We start from the raw sequence: 21,499 nt of genomic DNA on the forward strand, positions 1-21,499 counted from the left end.
GTGTATGCGTAACCGTAGCCAGCAATGGCATAATTCGTCTACAATGATACAAACATTTTTCAAAGATGCTATTTGCTACGTTATTCGTGGAAAACTCCGAATATGATGCTAGTCGATGCCTACGGGTTCATTTGGCAATGCCGTGTCACCGGAACGGAATTTGACAAACTATGTAATAGACGAACGGTGCGTAAAATCGTACATTTGTGGCTCAAATGTACTAAAGCGCAGAATGTTCCAGTCTAAATTCATAAAGAAAAATCATTCCACAATGCTCTTTCATACCACTTTGTTCAACAACATAACACCTGCTGACTGTGTGCAAAACGTATACTGAGTTTCATGACCTTTGACGATTGATCTTAATTCATTGCTGTGTAGTCTTCCTGAGGTTATTTTCCCACCAGACACCAAAGTGGACATTTCTTTCCCACTAACCCAATATATTACGAGCCCCTCCAGTTAGGCAGATGTAACTTTATATATAAAAGTCTTACTACCTAAAGTTGACACGTGTTCTAGCGTTTTCGGAAATTCCACTTTTAAGAGGGTTAAAGGAGATTAGTTTTTTTTTTTTTTTTTTAAATTAACTAATTTCCCATTTCGTATTCATAAAAATAGCCGAAGTGAAGATAAGGCTGAAGCATTTAAAGAGAACTTTTTAATATATAGTTAGTACTTGAGTCGATCTGGGTTTTCATCTTTCCATTTTGATTGAAATGCGTATCCTAGAGGGTAAATTAGTTAATTTATTGATTGATTGCAAACGTAATGGCTGTAAGCATCTGAAATGCGTTATTGAACATAGTACTAGGGTCGATCTGAGTCTATTATTTTACTTTGATTCATACAGATCGTAAGGGCAAAAAGATAATTCGAATATACCTTTCAAATATTGTAAACAAATCCATTCTTCTCCTGGGAAGAACGGAGAACGAGCACGTCAGCTACTCTGTTATGTCAAGTAAATATGTAGTCAAACTATGCAAGAAGTATTCCGGCAACTAGAAGTGCATAATTTCAATAATATATACAATTATCTCTTTCCTCATCCGTCTACATTTTAGTGTATGGTTTCGTAGTTTTCTACAGAACAACGTGTCCTTAGAGCCAATATTAAAGAAATACTTTAAAAGAATAAATAGAGAATTCTACAGTATCGTATGAGACATAAGAATCGATAAATCTCATTGAGCTGAACAATATGATATGGGTGAGTATAAGTCCTCATGCGTAGTTTTTGAGAAAATCGTTATAAACATTTTTTATATAGTTGTATCACAATCACGCCACCTATTAGATAAAAGTGATCCTGAAACATAGACTACACTAATCAAGCATTTTATTATGACAGTAGCAAGACGGTAGTATACTGCAGGCTATGATTAATAAGATATAGCTCAGAATTAATTCTGAACTCATAAATTTTATTTTTTTAAACTGTGATATTGTCCAAAAATAAAGACATCAATCGATATTATATATCATAGAGAGGAATAAAATGACATGCTTCAAAGGAGGTTATCACACGTTATTTTCGAGAAAAAACGAGATTTTTTATGACGCTAAAAAGAATGTAGTTCGTTACAAATTATAATTGATAATGGTTTTATTATTATTATTTATTTATTTATTTATTAAAGACCAGAGTTTGGTGTGGTTATTTGGAATAGTATACGTAGGTTATATCATTATCAAACAAAATTGAGTCAGTCCAAAAATGTTTTATTATGTTACTATGCCATAAAATGAATAAAGATTAGTACTCACATAGTTCTGAATACTGGAATCAATTTTGGAGATTACAGGCATTAAGTGACAGCAGAAAACTTATTGAAGGAGATTTTATTCAGAAAATACTAGACAATAGATATCGTAGTGAATATCTTGCTTGCATAATATGAGTATAAGGGTACCAATGGGTATAATACGAGAAATGGATCAACATTAGTTCCTTTGAATGTAAAATCTGTAATTTTAAGAAGAATGAACAATTCTTTTAATTTAGTTTAATTTGTTTTTATTAGTACAGAAGCATAAATTTTAGGGTACAAATATTATTTGTAGTATTTTTGACGATGTAACTTTTTGAGACTAAAAATATTTGGCATTAATTTCACAAGGAATTATTACTCCGGTACTATTTTATTTTATCATTATGTTTTATTGTTTCAGTATGTAGCTTACATTGTATGCAATATGTGTTAATTTTATCTGATAAAGTGCTGTATTTTTGCCATTAGGCTGTTCATGGTACAGAAATAAACATTATTATTATTATTATTATTATTATTATTATTATTATTATTATTATTATTATTATTATTATTATTATTATTATTATTATTATTATTATTATTATTATTGTGCCTGAACAGATTGTTCGTTTATTTACGGACTGCTTACGTAAAAATACACTGCTCGCCTTTTGCTAACAGTGACTGACATTTATATTGAAAAATAAAGTGAAATCTTTCAGTTTTACATCCAACGTTTATGCCATGTAGGTTAAAGGAGTCGCTGATGACAAGACGAATGAAATGATGGAATAAAGTGGGACGAAACGGAAGAATCCCGTTAAAGCCAATGCACATGGTGTTTGTCCACCACAAAGTTCACTTGACGTGAACGGGGATCCAACCAGGGATCCCACACACCAGAGATGAATGCCCTACCACTGAGCCACTGCAGTCCTGACACATACATTGTTAACAGCAACTCAAATACTCCTAATAGTGACACACATCAAGTAGCATTATTTTAGGTTTTTCCTTTGCGGAAGAAGAAGTCTTTCCACTGACAGAAGTAGATTTCATTTTTTATTATTATTAATTTAGCCTACTCTAAAGCATTGATTAATATATAAAAGAGATCGATATATATCAAACTCAAAGGGCAATTGCAACCATGACTCCTCTCTAAATGACAATCTTTATCCTGGCCGACACATACAGGACCGGATCCAGGATTTTCTTAGGAGGGATGCACCAATAACTATCAGTACATTTGAATCAAATTTATTTTTTTAAAATGCCTTTAGGCATCTGTGATGTGTATGAGGAACTGACTTAAACTATTGTGTTTAGCAAAACCGCTTTTTTTTTTTTTTTTTTTTTTTTTTTTTTTTAAGCCCGAAACGGAAACATGACATGAAATTTTAGGAAAGTATTGTTATTTCCACTGCCAGTTTCTCACTTTAGATAGTGTGTATTCAGAATGGAGGAGGGGTGCACGTGCTCCGGTGCACCCCCCTAAATCCGGCCCTGGACACACACTTCTAACACTGACCCATTTTCTACTTGCAATATGTATCATAATCAACACTACTTTGTTACCTATGTGGTCTGCAGAGATCTGATGATCTTCCTTGACCTACTTCTTTTCGAAAGAGGGATGAATGAGGTTGCCTTCTATTAGTTCTATTATTACCAAGAAAATATTTCATTGTTGTTATTGTCAACTGGAAAAATATGCCTTGAAATGAGGAAAAGGTTACCGGTACACAGAATAACCATTCGAACGAAATATAGGAGAAATGGTTTTAAAAACCTGGAATATAAGTATAGGAGAAATATATATAAATTTGAGGGGGGAATAGACCTCTTTTTCAACCAACTTGTTCTCGAAGAGTAGCAACACTGCACAAAACTTTCTCCTATATTAGCTTTACTTGCGACTAGATGGAAAAAGATGGGGTAGCCACTAATATCTATTCAACTGCCTGGAGATTTGATTCACGAAAGACTATTGTCAATTGAGTGGTTTTCTTGGACGATATGTGAATGTGATCAACAACATATTTCTCCCATGGACGTTCTTTCTGACTTTCTTAGACCGCAGTTCGGTAATCCTTAATTAAAGTGGCTCCCCGAATTTCCGAATGATATTGGGGAAACACTGAAAATTGTGTGTTTTCCAAACGGGAATTGAAGCCACGATCTCGAGCATAAAATTCAAATACGATAGCTATTCAGTTACATTGGAGTACCGACCTTGAACCACTTTAGCTGGTAGGTATGAGTAACAGACATTCTTGGCGTAAGAAAACTGAGGAAAAAAAAAAAAAAAAAGAGTCTAGGAACAAACATTTAATATCGCATACAGTTGAAACCAGATCTGTTGCTAGGGGATGGACAGGGGAACTCAGTCTCTCCTGAAAACTTTCAATTATTTGTTGGTATGTGAGACTGAATGTAGGATTAACTCACGTTACCCCTCCATAATAATCCCAGCACATACACTCAGTCCGTCTTAGTGTTCTAGTAGGCCTGAGTTCAATAGTTTGTGATACTTCTTCTTTTACACCTAATATCAGATTCGATTCCCGTTGTGGACTATGCATTGACGTCAACATGGAGGGTTAGAGGGGAGGGGAATCGTCCTCCCTCGGCAGGCCAAGACATTTTGCTTAAGAAAGATCAAAAGGAAAATACATTATTACGATATACACATATAATTATTAACTTTGCGTTAGTTTCGAATGTATCTATCTCAGGACATTAAAAAACAACACGGAAAAGTCTCAACTAAGTACATCTTACGTCATCATTGTATTTCTGTATATTATGAGTTCTATTGTATATATTCCATTATAGGGCCTAGTTCGCAATTTTTTGGATGTGTATAATACCACATTCAAATGTTTATTTTTATCTATTGAGTTAACGTCTGAAAAACAGCTACTTCTGTGCTGTAGTTCTTTTGATTGTAGGGGAGAGTGGGTAGGATGATATTTGCAGGTCCTAACTATAGAAGTTAGTTATAAATTATACGAAATAGGGCACAGGAAAATCCTTCCCCTTGGAATCAACTATAAGGACAATCATGGCGCAATATATTTGTTAAGACTAAGAAGTATAATTAAATATATCACACTTACCTACATATTTGCACATAACTTCTGGCAAGTATGTATAGGTGCCCAACGTCGCTATTACGAGACTAAGGTACGCACAAAATATGCAGGTTACATAGGACAGTAATATCTTCCCATGGTTATTTCGGAGAGAGGGCACTAGTAAATATATTGTAAAAGTTAATAGAATGAAGATGCACGAGATAAGTAAACACACAGAATACCCATAAAAGTCACTAGCAGATTTTTCTTCAGGATATTCAGGAAAACACACGAAAGGAACAATTTGATTTATTGTTTCATCACGAGAATAGTTCAAGTGCTCCATGCAAAACCTACTATGAGAGTAGGAAATTTTAAATCTTGGAACGTATAAGCTACCATTAGTTAAAAGATAATATAGATCGTCGTCTTTTTGGGGGCTTAAATAATGTTTATAGCACGTTTTCAGCTCATGTAAAATCCCAAAATTAATCGATGAGATATTCCCAGGCTCTATCGCATTAGGTTTTTCACTAAAATGAATTCGGAAAGTTTCATTGCTTTTTCTGCATCTTCTACCAATATAGGAATGACCTTCTGGACAACACTTTCTGATACACACATTCCGTCGACAATAATCCGATTCGCATAATCGCACCACAACAGAATCTGTACTGTCGTTATTCGCTGACGGTGAGGACAACACTCGTTTCTTCCTAGTAAAATCAACACAATATTGGTTTGAGTGATAGATCTTGGATGAAAAATTCAAAACACCATTATTGTCAATATTGATGTCAGCAATTGCAATTTCATAATCTACAAGAGATTCTACTAAAGTGTCATTTTCTAAACACCTTGGAGCACCATATTTAATATCAATAAACAAAGACATGTTTCGACTTGTTGTAGGTAAAATTTGTTTTATATCTGTATGTAAATATTCAATATCAAAACGACATGATTTGTCATTAATATCATAAAACTGTCCCTTCAAGCAACATTTGGGCACGGTGATAAGAGGAACTTTAATTTCTTCGTAATTATACTCTTCACTTCCTTCACACACGACCCCATAATTTTTAAAAGTATTATCACCAGCAATTTTGTCAATACAATAATCTGTTTTCCGCTCGGGTATTTTGTCAATATTTTCTGGCATCACTGTCACAATTTTAAAATTACCACAGTCACCTCCACACACGGGAATTCTGTAAATCGTTTGGCCTTGAGTTTCAAGATCTTTACTAAATGTAGTCAAGTTATATGTGGGTGTTGGAATGCACTTTGTTTCATTGATCGAAAGTAAAACAAAATCTTCGGGACAACATTTTCTAACGCATGTTTTGTCACTTTGACACAATTTCTGATTGCACACGTTTGAATAATTTTCCTCTACACTAACTGCTCGTGTGGACACGAGTATCGCTAACACACAAATACTATACCATAGAGCACGATTCATTTTGATTAGGATATTCTTCCGGAAAAAGAATAACAATCAAATAACTTTTGTCACATTTACATGGTGACGTGTTCTGTTGTCGCCAGTCACCAGCTGCACACGCAACGCTACGACCTGTATAAGTCAAAGCAATATTTATGTTAATGCTGTTAACTAAACTATTTATATGTTTGTCATCAACTTTGCTTTCGTCTGCAAGTTCTATCTCCGCTCGTTTGCTTGCTAGGTCGAATCTATGACACAGCGCGCCAGGACTGGAGCCTCAAGCACAACTGGAGGATTCATCAAACAGCACGTGCGTTTATAGAAGCGACCCGAACGCATCACAGACAAAATTAACGAGGAACTGGATTCTGCGCAGCTTTTTTGTAATCAAATGTCAAGATATGTAGGTTCACACTTACACAAACGAAAGTAATTTGTTCCAGAAAAGGGTCATGACACGATTGAAAAAGAGAGAGAGAGAGAGATAAAGTGAGAGAGATTTTAGTCAGTAGTTATCTTTAGTTAAATGTTTGTCAGGATGAAATATCAGCAAATCTATTAGCCCTTATTTTGTTTATGTAAATCAAAGCCTTCTAAACGATTCCCGATGGTAATAATTAAAAAATATTGCAAATGATTATTTTTTTTTTTCACTGTTTACTAATAGTATCTCAGACAGACTTTCTTCCAGAATATCTTGTCCAGGGAGAGCTGAAGGGACAAAATCAAAAGGGTCAGCACTGAATATGTCAAAGAATAGCAAACTTTCGAATATCGGCGGGAGCATCAGCACGATATTCCTTTCCCTTTTCTTCTTTTATTCCGATCATGCATAACTGTTATAAAATGTTAATTTAAAAAAACTTCAATTACAAATAAAGAAGAGACGCTTTAATATCTGGAAAAACAGTTCATCGAATTGTTTTCTGAAAAAGCAAATCAATAAAGTTGTAAGTACAGAAAACTACTGTTTATTAAGTCCACTATATAATGGTATGTGTAGGTCCCTACTGTAAATAATAATTGTTTAAAACTATTTTCATGTTGATTTCTTCTCTTTATCGACCATTTTGTGATTTATCTGCGGTTGCCGCGCCAACCAATTCCTTGAATAATTGGTGGTTTGTTGTATATCGGAAATTCGCAAATTTCTAAATGCAAACTTTATTGCGTGATTCCTTGAAAAATAAAGGGTAAAAATAAAAAGAAATATGTCATATCTAAAAAGCTATAAGTATAGTCACGTTAAAAACACTTGAACATCAACATCACACAAACTATTATTATTATTATTATTATTATTATTATTATTATTATTATTATTATTATTATTATTATTATTATTATTATTATTATTATATTTTGATGATAATAATAATAGGTTAATCTGAAATAATTCGTGCTATTCAGAAGTTTTGCACTATTAAACAGTACTTTGCAAGCCAAACCACGAGTGATTTATACGTAAATAGATCATAGCAGATTTTTTTTTTTTTTTTTTTAAGATCCCACGGATATGCACCGAGACCAAGGGAGGTGCTGATGATAGTAATCAAAGAAATGGTGGAATGAAGAAAGTGAGAGGAAACAGGAGAACCAAACCCACATAGGCAAGGGCGCCCATCAGGGGGGCAAAATGGGGCGCTCGCCCCCTTCGGAAATTGTACTTCAGAATATCGAAAATCCAATACAATTTTTACATTAGTTACAGCAAAATTTGAAACTATTTTTGAAACGTCGCTTATGTTTGTCCCCCCTTGAAAACCACAACATGGGCGCCCTTACACATAGGTTTTCTCCACCACGAAGTCTAGTTGGCGCAAGCTAGGATTGTACAGTAAGGGACACTTCTAGGTGGTACACCCATACGAGAATTTACGGCAAAAGTGTACCATCCAGAAGTGTCCCTTACTGTACCAGGACTCCATTCAGCAGAGGTTAACGTTCTAGTACTGAGCCACTGCAGCCCGCTATAGCAATTTTTAAAGCACTAAAACAAACATATTCGCTACGTCGGCTCTATTTTTTTCAATTTTAGTAAATTCTAAAATACTATTAGCGTTTAAGGAGAAAAAAATGTTCAAAAACGATAGATCTGATGGAGTAGAACAAAATTACATAAGTAAGTGTAAAACCTCATGCGTAGTTTTTGAGAAAAATCGCTCCTAAAAATGATCTTGTATGACAACCACACTACCTATTAAAGTGAAACTGATATTGAATGTATATTATCATCGAGATCTTCAATATGACACTTGTAAAACGAAACTACACACAGTAGCTAAAAGAATATTGCCCAAATTTACGATTAACTCCTAAAATTTTAAATTTCTGTTTAACTGTCCCAAGATAGCATTCTTTCAAATAAATTGTCATGCGTAAGTTTCGAGAATAATCGAGAAAAACAGATTTTTATGTCACTAAAAGTATATTGTTCTTCGCCAGTAATAATTGACAGTTTTTTTTTTATTCTGCTAGATCAGATCAGATGCGCACTCAAATTTTTTTTTGGGGGGGTTCAAGGTTTGGGGGTGCCCAATAATACAATACACTATGTTTATGTAGTATCGAATGGGTATTATTCTACAGTCGAAAAAAATAAGTAATTTTTACGTACTGACACCTATATTCTCACGCAAATGCTAAAATTAGATTGTTTTTATCAGCCAAAGAAACAGTACAGATGATGAGCAAGGTCAAATCTTTTATCTATATCACGTATTTCTCTGCTAAACAATTTATTAAGAAAGTGTGCAAATATGTCGAGTTACGAAGTTTAAGGGAATCTGGACCCGATGGACCACTCATGGATGAGCCCCTGGAGCAGATGATATGTATTGTTGTTTACTTTCTCCAAACGGTTGTTTACTTCTAAAAGTCAAACAGTAACTCATATACTAGGGTACTTGTAAATTGAAGACAACGAAGAATGTAAAAGAGAAAGAAAGAAAGATGAGAAAAGCTGAAAGGTGAATCTGATGGCATTTGAAAGATGTTCTTACATAAATCAAAGCTGCGGTTTGGATATTTGATGCTTTACCAAATCATAGAATTTGGTAGGAATGTTGCTGAAAAAAAATGCTTTCAAGTTCGACATTAATTTTAGGGGTTCCAAACTCGAAAGTTATGTCCAAAAAAAAAAAAAAAAAAAAAAAAAAACTCCACCCAATCAAAAGAAATTCTCTGCCAAATTTTAAGTTTTCATTCGTTATCCGTACATAGGTTGATTTCCTGTCTGTATTAAGGTTACATTATCTACAACAATGCACGTACTTTTGTCGAAACGTAAGTTTAAGAAGGCATGAGGAGGAGAAATGAAAAGTTCTTCGCCCTCTGTTACAATGGGTTGTGGAGAATGTTAAGTACAGTACGACCGCCACGCGATCATTCCTAGATCAGATAACGAAAAAGTCAGTTAAAATGAAAATCACTATTTCATAGCCCCTAAATTGTAAGGTATCTTAAAAACGTTATAGTATTATAGTTCAGTAAATTTAGGTTACCAAAATCTCGACAACAAACTGACTCAGTGATACTCAATTAAACTAAATACTTACTTTATATTTAATATGTCACAATAGAATTATCGTATGAACCACTCATTTATTTACGGTCTATATGCATTGATGGAAGAAAACACAAAACTGAAAAAAAAAAAAAAAACCGATTGACCCGACTACGAAAAAGAATGAAATCTTTCAGTTTAACGTCCCACGAAATCCCTTTACGCCTAGGGAAAGAGATGATTAAGAGTCTTCATCCCGGCGAAATTAAAATACCGCTAATTTTACACCAATTATCTGATATCTTCAAATAGATAAAATATAATCGAAATCTGGAACAAGAGCGCCCTAGACAATATCATTTTATATGAGAAACCGTTATCACGACTCACTTATCTGCTTTCGATTTCGAGCCATTTTGAAAATCGGCATTTATTTTCGCGTTTCTAAACAGCTGAAAACATAAAGCCACTAGGTGACTTGTGATAACGGTATCTCACGCAAAATAATATTGTCTAGGGCGCTCTTGTTCCATATTTCAATTATCTTTTATCTATTTGAAGATATCACATAATTACTGTAAAATTAGCGGTATTTTAATTTCGCCGGGATGAAGACTCTTAAGGCAAGTGAATGATAATCGAAGAATTGGTGGAATGAGAATGTGGGAGGGAACGGGAGTACCCTGACAAAACCCACGGACACTTTGTTGTCCACCACAAACTTACTTGGCTGCAGATCGATCAAAGAACCCCTCCCACCAGAGGTAAGCACTCTATTGAATACGAAAATAAAAATATTAAACGAAGTACAGTAGATTTTAGATTTTTAAAAAAACGAAGAAAAGTACATTTGGGCTTAAAAATATAAAAAATCTACTTTTAAAAAAGTGTATGATTTTTGGAGTTGTATGTTGTTGTGGAGCACCGACGTAACATAACGAAAATGACTTATTTCTTGGAACGTGGACGATTAAAGAAAAGGCAGGTTAAGAGAGAATACACTGTACTACACGGCAATATAACAATTTGGTGAAACTATGAAATTTTGCTTCTCCCGACTAGAGCGAGTAAAATCACAAATTATATTTATTTATTTATTTATTTTTAAACCGAGTCCATGTTAGTAAAATCTCATCCATAGTAAATATAACGATGGACAACAGAGAACTTAACAAAAAGGTTGTACTTAAAGTGTTCTTACCGTATTCAAGCGTACAAGGAAACAATGAGACTACTGCTTCATCTAGATCCAGTTGTTGCAAGGTCGGACAGTTGGATATGTGCAGAGAATTATATTTTGATCAAATTAAGGTCATCTTTAGAAAACAAAAATGTTCATAGGCAGACTTCGTGAATACTTAAGAACTTATTGCTGAAGAAGACTATTTTTTTAAGCATCTGCATGAAGTTCATGGTTTGTCATTCGTATAACGAAGTTGGAGATTCAGTGCATTTTCAAGCAGGAAGAATGGAGCACACTTCAAGCTGGAAAGGACAGTCTGCAGGGATCAGCAAGAGTCAGACTTGAAAATATTTGGGCGAAATATAACGGCCTTTTACAGGTTGGAGATCCAACTAATATGACGTACCTGGAGTTTGTAGTGAAAACAAAATACCTACATGGATGTCCTTTGTTGTCTAAAGACGTTGAATACTCCTTCTCGCAATATAAAACACTACAGTTAAACCAAGAAATTTTGACATTTTCCAACATTGAGATGGTAAATGTTGTCAAATCTATTTAATTTCTATCCACTTTTCCACGCCTTTAAATCTTAGTAAATCGAAGGTCAAATTGTTATAGCTATTTACATTTTTCGATGTTCAATTAGAGACATATTTTTCAAGTGATCAAATATCTAAACGTATATAATTTGGTACAATCATATTAAAATTATGTTTGCGATGTACAGTTTAAATTATTAATTAAGATAGTTTTCATTCCACCAAATACTGTGTTTTTCATATCTTTCCAACCAACGATTTCGGTACTTTTATCTACCAAAAACGCTAGCCCCACTAATAAGAGTTTCAAGGGCATCATTTGGGGAGGGCAGGAGATCACCGGGTTGAGAAATACATAGTTTTTAACAAATATATTTTACAATAAATATACATACTTTCTATTAAACATATTAATATACAGTACTAATAAAAACGTAAAGCTCTTATGTCTGTGAACAGTGTCTCTCCCCTCTCTCCTTGGCAAAACTTGTAAAGACGCTACTAAATTCTTTTCTCATAAGTCAGAAATCTAGATGCGTAGTTCTTAATGTCACAATTGGCAGACATTTAAATTTTTACTCTAATTGACTTAATAGCGCTTAGTAGATATTAATCTGGCTTTCTATTTAAATATTTAGTGTTATCTATTATTTCTAAGTTAAGGTTGTTCGCTGTATATCCGACCATTTTTTTGATTCGGTGCTGTCACCTGGCATATCATTCCGGGAACAATGGGATTGCTGGCGGGAGCAGTGTTGTGTCTGACTTTGTAGGTGTGTGAGTGTTATCAAATGGCGCCGAAAATCAACCGGTATTGGGAGGGTTACGTAATGGCGCTTTTCCGTGCTAAGTTTTCTTCCGTACGCATTGTGAAAGTGTCGGGAAAAAGGGTTAACATTTGGGGTGACTACTGCGAAAGCTATTGTGGCCTGTTGCGCACAACATGTTTCCCTTGCGAAACATTCATCCACTAAAACCACCAGAAGAAGGGCTGCAAGTAAAGTAACACACATAATGCTAAAGGGGATCCGTCGATTAGCGTGCCAAGAAAATCCCCAGACTCAACGTGATATGGGCCACAGATTCCACCTCGCACTGTCAACTGTGAACAAAACAATTCGCAAGATTCCTCAGGTTGAAGGTGTGCGGAAGACTCCCGTACACCACCTACTACCGTGTCACATTGCCGAAAGTAAGACGAACTGCAGAAAACTGTATGAAAAGTACCTGACAGGTTCCAAAAAGAAAATAGTTGTCACAATGGATGAATCATATGTTCATCTCACTGGCGGTGATTGGCATGAAAATTGGTGTTAAGAATTTTAATTTAAAGTAATTAAAGATATGTTTCAGCATTTTTAAGCGTTTCCCTTAGAAGGGAAGAAAAAGCCCGGCAAAAAATAGAGTGTGGTCTGCAAATGCTAAAATAAGGTAGCCATACTGAAAAAAATCCGTTATCCGGACAGCCGTATATTGTACAAATATGAGGAATCCATGTATTTCCAACGGAAATCTGTATGCGTTATCCGTATGAACCCCATACATACTGCCGTTTTCCCTCTTAGATGTTACATCATGCCGCTACAGAATGTCTCACATCTAACAGTCTTCCATATATTACATACGTATGCCTATGTTACCTACGTCAGCTATATGTTATATACTTCCATCTGTATGTGTGATCCTGACGACCTATACACAGTTCTTTCTTTCGTACGGAAGATACGTTTATTCGAAACACATACGGGAAGTACGGTACGTATAAAACACACATTTTCACTTATACGTTTGCTACAAAACGTGAATCATACGTTAAGTACAAAAACTACAAGATTACGTATGTAACTTACTTCTTTACGTACGCGACACTTTTTTTCTCAGTGCATATCTCGAAATCCCTTAAGGTCAAAGATATGAAAATTGGTGTTTAGGCTTTTAATTTGAAATAATTAAAGACGTGTTTCAGTGCTTTTTTACACGTTTCCCTTAGAAAAGAAGAAAAGGTGGGAAGAAAAGAGGTACTTTGCAATTGTTAAAATAGCATGACCATATCTCGGAATTTCTTAAGATTAGAGATATGTTAGGGATTTGACAATTGCGAGACCGTAGGCCAAGTAATTGCAGGTGTATGGGGACGAACTTCTCAGCTAGCCGAAGGCTGATCTCTATATATAAAAGGGGACACTGTGGCTCAGTGGTAGAGCGTTTAGCTCTGATCTCTCTTTCGATCCCCGGCCAAGTAAGTTTGTAGGGAAAACATCGTGCTCGTGGGTTTGTAGGGAAAACATCGTGCTCGTGGGTTTTCTCGGGGTACTCCTATGTCCTCCCATTTTCTCATTCACCGCTTCTTCCATAATAATTCACTTGCTTTAATCATCATCTCCCTTTGCCTAATAGGCATAATGGTGGGACGTTAAACTCAAAGATTTCATTAATTTTTTTTCTATGGGTATAAAAGAAGTCCTTACTGACTGACTGTTTAATCAACGCCCAGACCAAACTACTTAAGTCAGAAACTTCAAATTTAGGCAGGGCATAGGAATTGTGATGTAAATTCCCATGAAGGAAGGATTTTTGAAAAATCTGACAGTTAGGGGGAAAAGAGAGGTGACAATTATCATCTTAAAATAGCTATATCTGGGAATCTCTGAATGTTTGTGAGATGAAATTTCATATATGGACTTCTGATTTAAAGTCATTAGACACAGCTTTGATATTTGATCTAGAAGGGAAGAAAAGAGGGTAAGAAGGAAAAATCAGTGGGGATTACAATTATTATAATAAGGTGTCTATATCTCGAAATCTCTTAAGGTTAAAGGCATGAAATTCCGTTTTTGGACTTCTCATTTAAAATAATTAGAAACGTGGTTCATTGTTTTATGATATTTCCCCTAGGAGGGAAGAAAAAGGCGGGAAAAGAAAGGGAAATTACAATTCTTATAATTGGATTTCCATATCTTAAAATTTGCTAAGGTTAGAGACATGAAATTTGGTATTTAGATTTTTCGTTTAAACTAAATAAATATATGTTTCAGGGTATTTTGATATTTCCCCTACAAGGAAGAAAAAAAAAGAGTCGGTTCTGCAATTGTTATCTCGAAATCCTTTAAGGTTAGAAGCATGAAAATTGGTGATTAGGCTTTTAATTTAAAATAATTAAAGAGCTGTTTTTTTATCTTTACCTTAGAACGGAAGAAAAAAGTGGTTGCAGTTGTTATAATAAGATGCCATATCTCGCAGTCCCTTAGGGATTTGAGAAGTGCGAAGCCGTAGGCCGAGCAAATATAGAAGTCTGAGGGCGAAGTCCCCAGTTGGCCTAAGGCTAGTAAAGTTATAAAATAAGCTTTTGCTTTATTGTTAAATTTTCTGAGCCATAAATTTAGTCATAATTTTAGAGTTTATCTATTTCTAGTCAGATTTTCACCATTCTTAGCTACTTTCTAGGACACATGTCACTAATAGTGCTAGCATGACTTGTAGCAAGTCCAAATTGAAATTTCTCGAGTTGATTGCGTATTACTAAACAAAATTTAACTTCAACATTTGTTTTTCAAATTATTGGTAGTCCGAGTTATTGATAGATATCGATATATTAAAAAATGACAAAATTTCAACGTACGAACATGAATTAAGTATGTGTGTATTGTATTAAATAGACATAGTTTTGTTTGATGTTTCACACCTTGTGTATTCTTTACATAGGTAGTGGGATAGAAATTTTTCACAGTAGCTCTTCATTATTAATAAAATATCAGCACATTAGGGTCTATTGTACGTGCTGTTAACTAACAATTCTTGGATTGAGTTGCGAAGTCCATTCTTTTCAGTGAGTCAGCAAGAAATTATTTCCACATCGTCAAGAGATAAATTTAAACAATGAGATCATATTCCCAGTTAGAACAGAAACATTTACTGTAGGTTGATAATCCTCGAATCTTCAATGAAATTCGGTATTAGAATAAAGGGTGGATAACTTAACGTAACTGTAACGTAACGAAAATAGCTCTCTGTAACAAAATTATTGGTTATTTAATTTCGGTGGGTACAAGACATAACACACATTTTCGTTATGAGGCAGTAACGTTATTCAAGCATGTAACGTTTTTGTACCGTAACTAATTGAAGGAACAAATCTGTTTCTGGTATGCTTTATCACTCTTCTGGGCAAAAAATCTAGCTTTTGTACCACCAGAATGAGATTCTTTCCTATGCGGGTATCTAATGGAACAAAAATGTGCGGAACAGAAGCTATTTCGTTACAAAGACTATTTGCCACAGAGTAACACAGTTGATCAGACAGGTTTGGTAAAGGTATTGTGTTCATCAGTTACAGATCTTATCAGATCTTTGGAGAGTTCCTCGGGCATGGTATCAATTATATTATTCTTCAGAGGGTCACATTGAACTTCGTTCTTCAGGTGGTGAAACAGAAAGAAATTTCACTTTCATATGTTGTTATTGCAAATCTAAAGCAGTAGGGAGAAAAAAGAACTTGATCGATTTCTGTGAATATCACAGGAGAAAGTCAGTCACAACGCAGGTGGAACCGTGGAAGGGGCAGCAGGGTCAGGGGGAAGCATAGAGTGAGCCAAAAGTAGCAAAGGGGAGGGAAAAATAGACAATGTCTTTCATTCTTCATCTTGCTTTGTTTTCATAGCGCTCTTCGCTGTCCACAACAAGAGTAGGATTATTTGATGTGAGACCTTTTCCATGAATAGGGGCGCAAGCCTGTGAAAATCATATTATTATTACTAAAACAAAACTTTACAGTTCTATACAGCCACAAAATAGCTAGAAAATTGCGTGATGCATGGCCACGGGGTAGCGGAGTTTGCTGATTTTTAATCCAGGCAGATCCCCAATTGGTTCACTATATTGAGTAAAGATTTATTATTCTTACTAATAATAATAATAATAATAATAATAATAATAATAATAATAATAATAATAATAATAATAATAATAATAATAATAATAATAATAATAATAATAATATTTCTAACGAGCGTAGGCTAGTGGTTAGCGTTCTTCCTTCGCAAAAGGGAGATCCTAGGTGCAAAGCTAGTGGCTTGGTACCCTGACTAGTTACACCAGTTTTTTCACGGTTCCACAAGGTGAATGTCGGGATGTGATCTTTAAGCATAAATCCTGCCTGATTTTCTTCTTTCCTCTTTCCACTATTGATGTTAAAATATTCTGTTGTGAATTGGCCTTAGAGGCTGTATTTGAAATATTGTTACATAAATAAATGAATGTTTAGAGAACACCAGGCACGCGTCCATTTTTTTTTAAATGGATCCAAAGATTTTTGGGGGGTCTTATACGTATATTGTAGTATTTAACCTGTGTTATTCAACATCGGAAAAGCCTAAGTAATTGTCAATTAGTGCCTCCTATTTCTCAGAAAAAATGATAGTGCTAGAGATATAAAATACAATTTTTAGGCCATATCATTCATTTCGATATGAAACAAATATACTTGTGTTAAGAAAGTTCACAAACATTCGTCGACCTAGGAAGTTTAGTGAGGGCGGGGAATCTGAATTCAGTAGACCTCACGTAGCTCCTGGTTTTAATTCTCAGTAGGAGCTAAAGTGTTACCCAGCATCTTGAGACAATGGGAAAACTTCCTAAGTTAAGACTACGGTAGACTAGCGGAATCTGGTTACGTGCTATGTGTCTTCCTTTCACTTACAGCAATAATGCTATTGTTTAGGGTTAACATTCATATAAAGTATACTGCGGGGGGAAGGGGGAGTAAATTCAATCCCATGTTGCAAGTTTACACATGTACATGGAAAACAGTATTTCAATTTAAACTATGTAAAATATTTTTATGACAAAAGTTGGTGTATACTATATTTTCTTTATGACATCTTGTATATCCCTCAATTTTAGGTTAAAATCTGCCAAGAATAAAAGTTTAAGTTCACCTTTCTCCATATTTTTTTTAAAAAAAATATATGTATGGTCAACGATAATTGGGGTAATTTGGCGTACTTTTATTTGAGGCTTCCCGATTTTTATTCCCTCTGCTCTGAGTTAAAAGCAATAAGAAATAAATTAGTGTGTTTACCCTCCTAGCGCCCGTGCATTTCTTTTAGAGTTCAATGGTAAATTTTCTATAATTCATTCGGTTTTGATACAATATAATTTTTTTTCAGTCTTTCCATAATCCCCAGTGCTTGGAATTAAAATCACTCAGGAATGAGCGGTGAATTCAACCCTCTTACCCCTGAACCTAAAAAATATTTTTCTCGATAATTTCCGTTACAACTACAGCGAGAAAAAATGAGTGATACGTAAAATTGTATGTTACATTTGTATTATCCTGTAGTTTTTGGACTTAACGTACAGCAAACGTATAACTGAAAACGCATGTTTTATAATACTTTCTGCATAAGTATTCCAATTCCATCTGTACGTACTTTCCGTATGAAACAATATAGGCTATCAGGATCTCACATGCAAATGGACGTATATAACATATAGCTGACGAAGGTAACATACTTACATGTATATTATAAGAAAGACTATTAGATATCCCACATCGTGCAACGGCATGATGTAACATCTAAGGGCAGGGCCTATGTAGCATACGGATAACGTTTGTTCCCTACTGATTTCTGTAGTAAGCAAGTGGACTCCGTATATTTGTACAATATACCGCTGTCCGGAGAACGAATTTTTATCAGTATATGGGTAGTGGATCTGAAAAGGAAGAGGGGCCGCGGTGGCTCAGTGGTAAAGCGTTCAACTCTGGTGCTTGGGGTCCCGGGTTCGATCCCAGCCCCCGCCAAGTGAACCTTGTGGTGGACAAACACCGCGTGCGTGGGGTTTCTCGGGATTCTCCCGTTTCCTCCCACTTTCTTCATTCCACCATTTCATTCATTACTCATCATCACCGTCTCCTTTAGCCTAACCGGCATAACCGTGGGACGTAAAACTCAAAAATTTCATTTTCCTGTTCTTGTAATTAAAATCGGTCATAAATGAGTGATGAATCACTCCCCCACCCCTTTCTTTATATTAAGAAATATGTCCAAGTTATCTTTCGTAAAAATATTAGATTTTCATGGAATATACTTTTTGAAGCTTTAAATTCATTTCCACTACTTCGATTTAAACTAGGTAGTGAACTTATCTTTTAAATAATAAATAATATAGAAAACCATATCCAATTTACTTGAAACTTAGTGCAATCATAGCAACAATAAATAAGGGATAATGTTTATTTTCCTGTTCTGTGAAAACTAGTATAAAGAATTAATGGCCCCTCTCGAAATATTTCAGCTTAGACAGTACTGAATGAGCAGAGTGGTAAATAATTTGTGCTCTACTGGTAAATCATTTGTAAAACTAGTTTACGTATGACCTCGAGTTTGAATTACTCCATTTTTTAAAAGAAAATACAGGTTAGGGCTACTCAATAAAGTAAAAAAAAGTTCATGAAACAAAGTAGGTTTCTGTAGTGCAATATTTTTATTTTCACAATTAATATTGAAACCCCAAAAGGTAGTAGATTTCTACCACTTCCGATTTTGGTAGAGAGATTAGAATACAGACGAAATGTATATTTTTGGGACGCTTAACTGATTGCAGAAAACAGCTTCTTGTTATCTATTATAGATTTATTCTATAACTCTCAACGTTAAAACAGGAAGTTTCGGATTTTCGACCACTTCCGGTTTGAATAGAGGCCTACGACAGAAGATAACAGCTATTTTTAGAACGCTGAATAGAATGCAGAGAACTGCTTCTCACTGTTACAATTCCTGTTCTATGGATATGACTATTGAAACCGGAAGTGGTTTATTTCTACGACTTCCGGTTTCAATTGAAGATTAATAGAGGACATGAAAGGTATTCTTGCAGTTGCGTAACGAGAAACTCATCAAGGGGGCGCTCACACACAAGCATTTCATATATATGTATATAGGCATGGGCGCCGATCCTGGGGGACCAAGGTGACCCGGGACCCCCCCAAAGCACCCCCCTTATTGTATTTAAGAAGATATAATATTTGAAATAATTTTAATGGAATTTGTTTTAAAATCCTCATATATGCCTTCTCCATCTAAATGAGGCCCCCCATTTTACAGAGAAATCGGCTCCCTTGTATACAGGCGCGGATCCGAGGGAAGGCTATAGGAGCTATAGTCCCCCCTTGACGATCAGGTATACACTGGTTAAAATGGGCTTCAATTCTGCTTTACACTGGATAAAGCTGCAAGCTATGGTTTAGCCCCTCCCTTGTTCGTATCTTGGAACCGCCACTGTCTCTCTCTCTAACTATATATATATATATATATATATATATATATATATATATATATATATATATATATATATACATGGGCGGCGATTAGGGGGGGCCAAGGGGGGCAGTTGCCCCCCCACTTTTTTGAAATGACACATTAATGTATATAATTTCATTTGAAATATGAAGTTTTTGTATGTATTAATGGTTCATAGAATAAAAATGGTGCCATAAAATATTTGCCGTTTCGTGAGTACGTATTGGTTGTCTTCCCGTACAGTGAAGAAAGCTACATGAATTGCGTTTTAATTGCCACGAAAAGTGGCCCAAAAATTAACCTATTGGAGTGCCACGATTCGAGTGTACTTTCATTTCTTCTTACAAGGGCTCGATATGTTAGTCAGTCGCTTTAGAACTAATTGAGATTCGCAAAAAAAAAAAAAAAAAAAAAAAAAAAAGTTTCTTTCAGAAACAATGTTCCGGGGAGAGCACTGCTGGTGCTATTCTATTTATTATTATATTATAGACGTATTATTTTGGTCTCCTTCGGGCGGTGGGATACTCTCAGAGCTTCGGGGGGCAGCGCCTCCCAAAAGCATGTCTGGAAGAAACACTGTTCCCAAATTAGTATTGTTTTATTGCACAAAAATCGACAGTTCCTAAAATGTCTTTTCTTCTTTCTAATGGTAAGGAATATTTTGAGTTGATTGTTTTGAGTTTAACATCCCGTTCAGCAGTGATGCTATATGGGACGTGGACCTACTGATTAACGTGGAATACAAACCACATGACCGCTAGTCAGGAATCGAACCCGGGTCTTCCACGTCAAAGGCGCGGCATTGTTTTGCTGTGTAATATATGAATTTAGGGGGTATACATACTGTATACAATTTTGTATATACAATTAAATTTAGTGAATTCAACATAATTCTAGGTTTTAGGATTATTTTGCATAACTGGAGTGTGGAGTGATTCTAAGTATTGTTGAGTTTTGATGTATTCCAAGAAAGTGAAATCTGTACCTAATGGCAACGAATATTTTTCGGGAAGCTGCAAAATTATTTCTTTAAATGTTGCAGCATATGCTTGTAGTATTTACTGTTTTCTAAGAGTAATAACATGTAATAACATGCATGGAATTAAAAATATAAGTTGTTCATTAATTCCCAGTTTTAATATAACTTTTGCGAAACAAGCCTCATTTTTCATTACTGTTCGATTAATATTATCCTTTCTGTTTGTTTTGCGAATTTGTTATCAAATAAGCCTCTAATCTGACCACACAATTTTCCAGACAGAATTTTAAGATGTTCATGAGCAAGGAATCAAATCTCTTCTTACACCTTCGTTGTTTAAGAGTAAAAAGGGCTAGTATCTACTTGCGTTGCTCTTGTCAACGGTATTTTAACTGGAAAATACAGTTAAAATACAGTATCCTAATAGTTATACAATTTTTTGTCAAACAAAATGTTAGAAGCAACCAAAAAAACTAACATTGATATACAAATATTGAGATCCTGTCTTGCCCCCCCACTTTTGACGTCCAACCGCCGCCACTGTATATATATATAATATGTATAGGGCCACCCTTCGTTGTAAATATACACTATTTAAAATGAGAAGCGAGCAGTGAAAATAGCAACACATTCCGAAACTTTTTGCCACCATGTTTCTGTTTGGGGATTAAAAGAAAGCAGAGATTTGCAAAAGCATGATTTTCTG

General features: G+C 35.0%; 1 protein-coding gene across 1 annotated transcript in view; it reads right to left on the reverse strand.

Moving 5' to 3' along the window:
- Window positions 1-6,577, reverse strand: part of LOC145693190 (G-protein coupled receptor Mth2-like) — a 161,204-nt gene extending 154,627 nt beyond the window's left edge. The window contains exon 1 of the mRNA XM_081768966.1: window positions 4,880-6,577. Coding sequence (XP_081625092.1) covers window positions 4,880-6,302 — 1,423 coding nt within the window. The 5' untranslated portion in view covers window positions 6,303-6,577. The remainder of the gene's footprint in view (window positions 1-4,879) is intronic.
- Window positions 6,578-21,499: the final 14,922 nt, after the last annotated feature.

The sequence above is a fragment of the Thermobia domestica genome, chromosome 8 (genome assembly GCF_964235325.1).
Source record: "Thermobia domestica chromosome 8, izTheDome1.hap1.1, whole genome shotgun sequence".
Lineage (NCBI taxonomy): Eukaryota > Metazoa > Arthropoda > Insecta > Zygentoma > Lepismatidae > Thermobia > Thermobia domestica.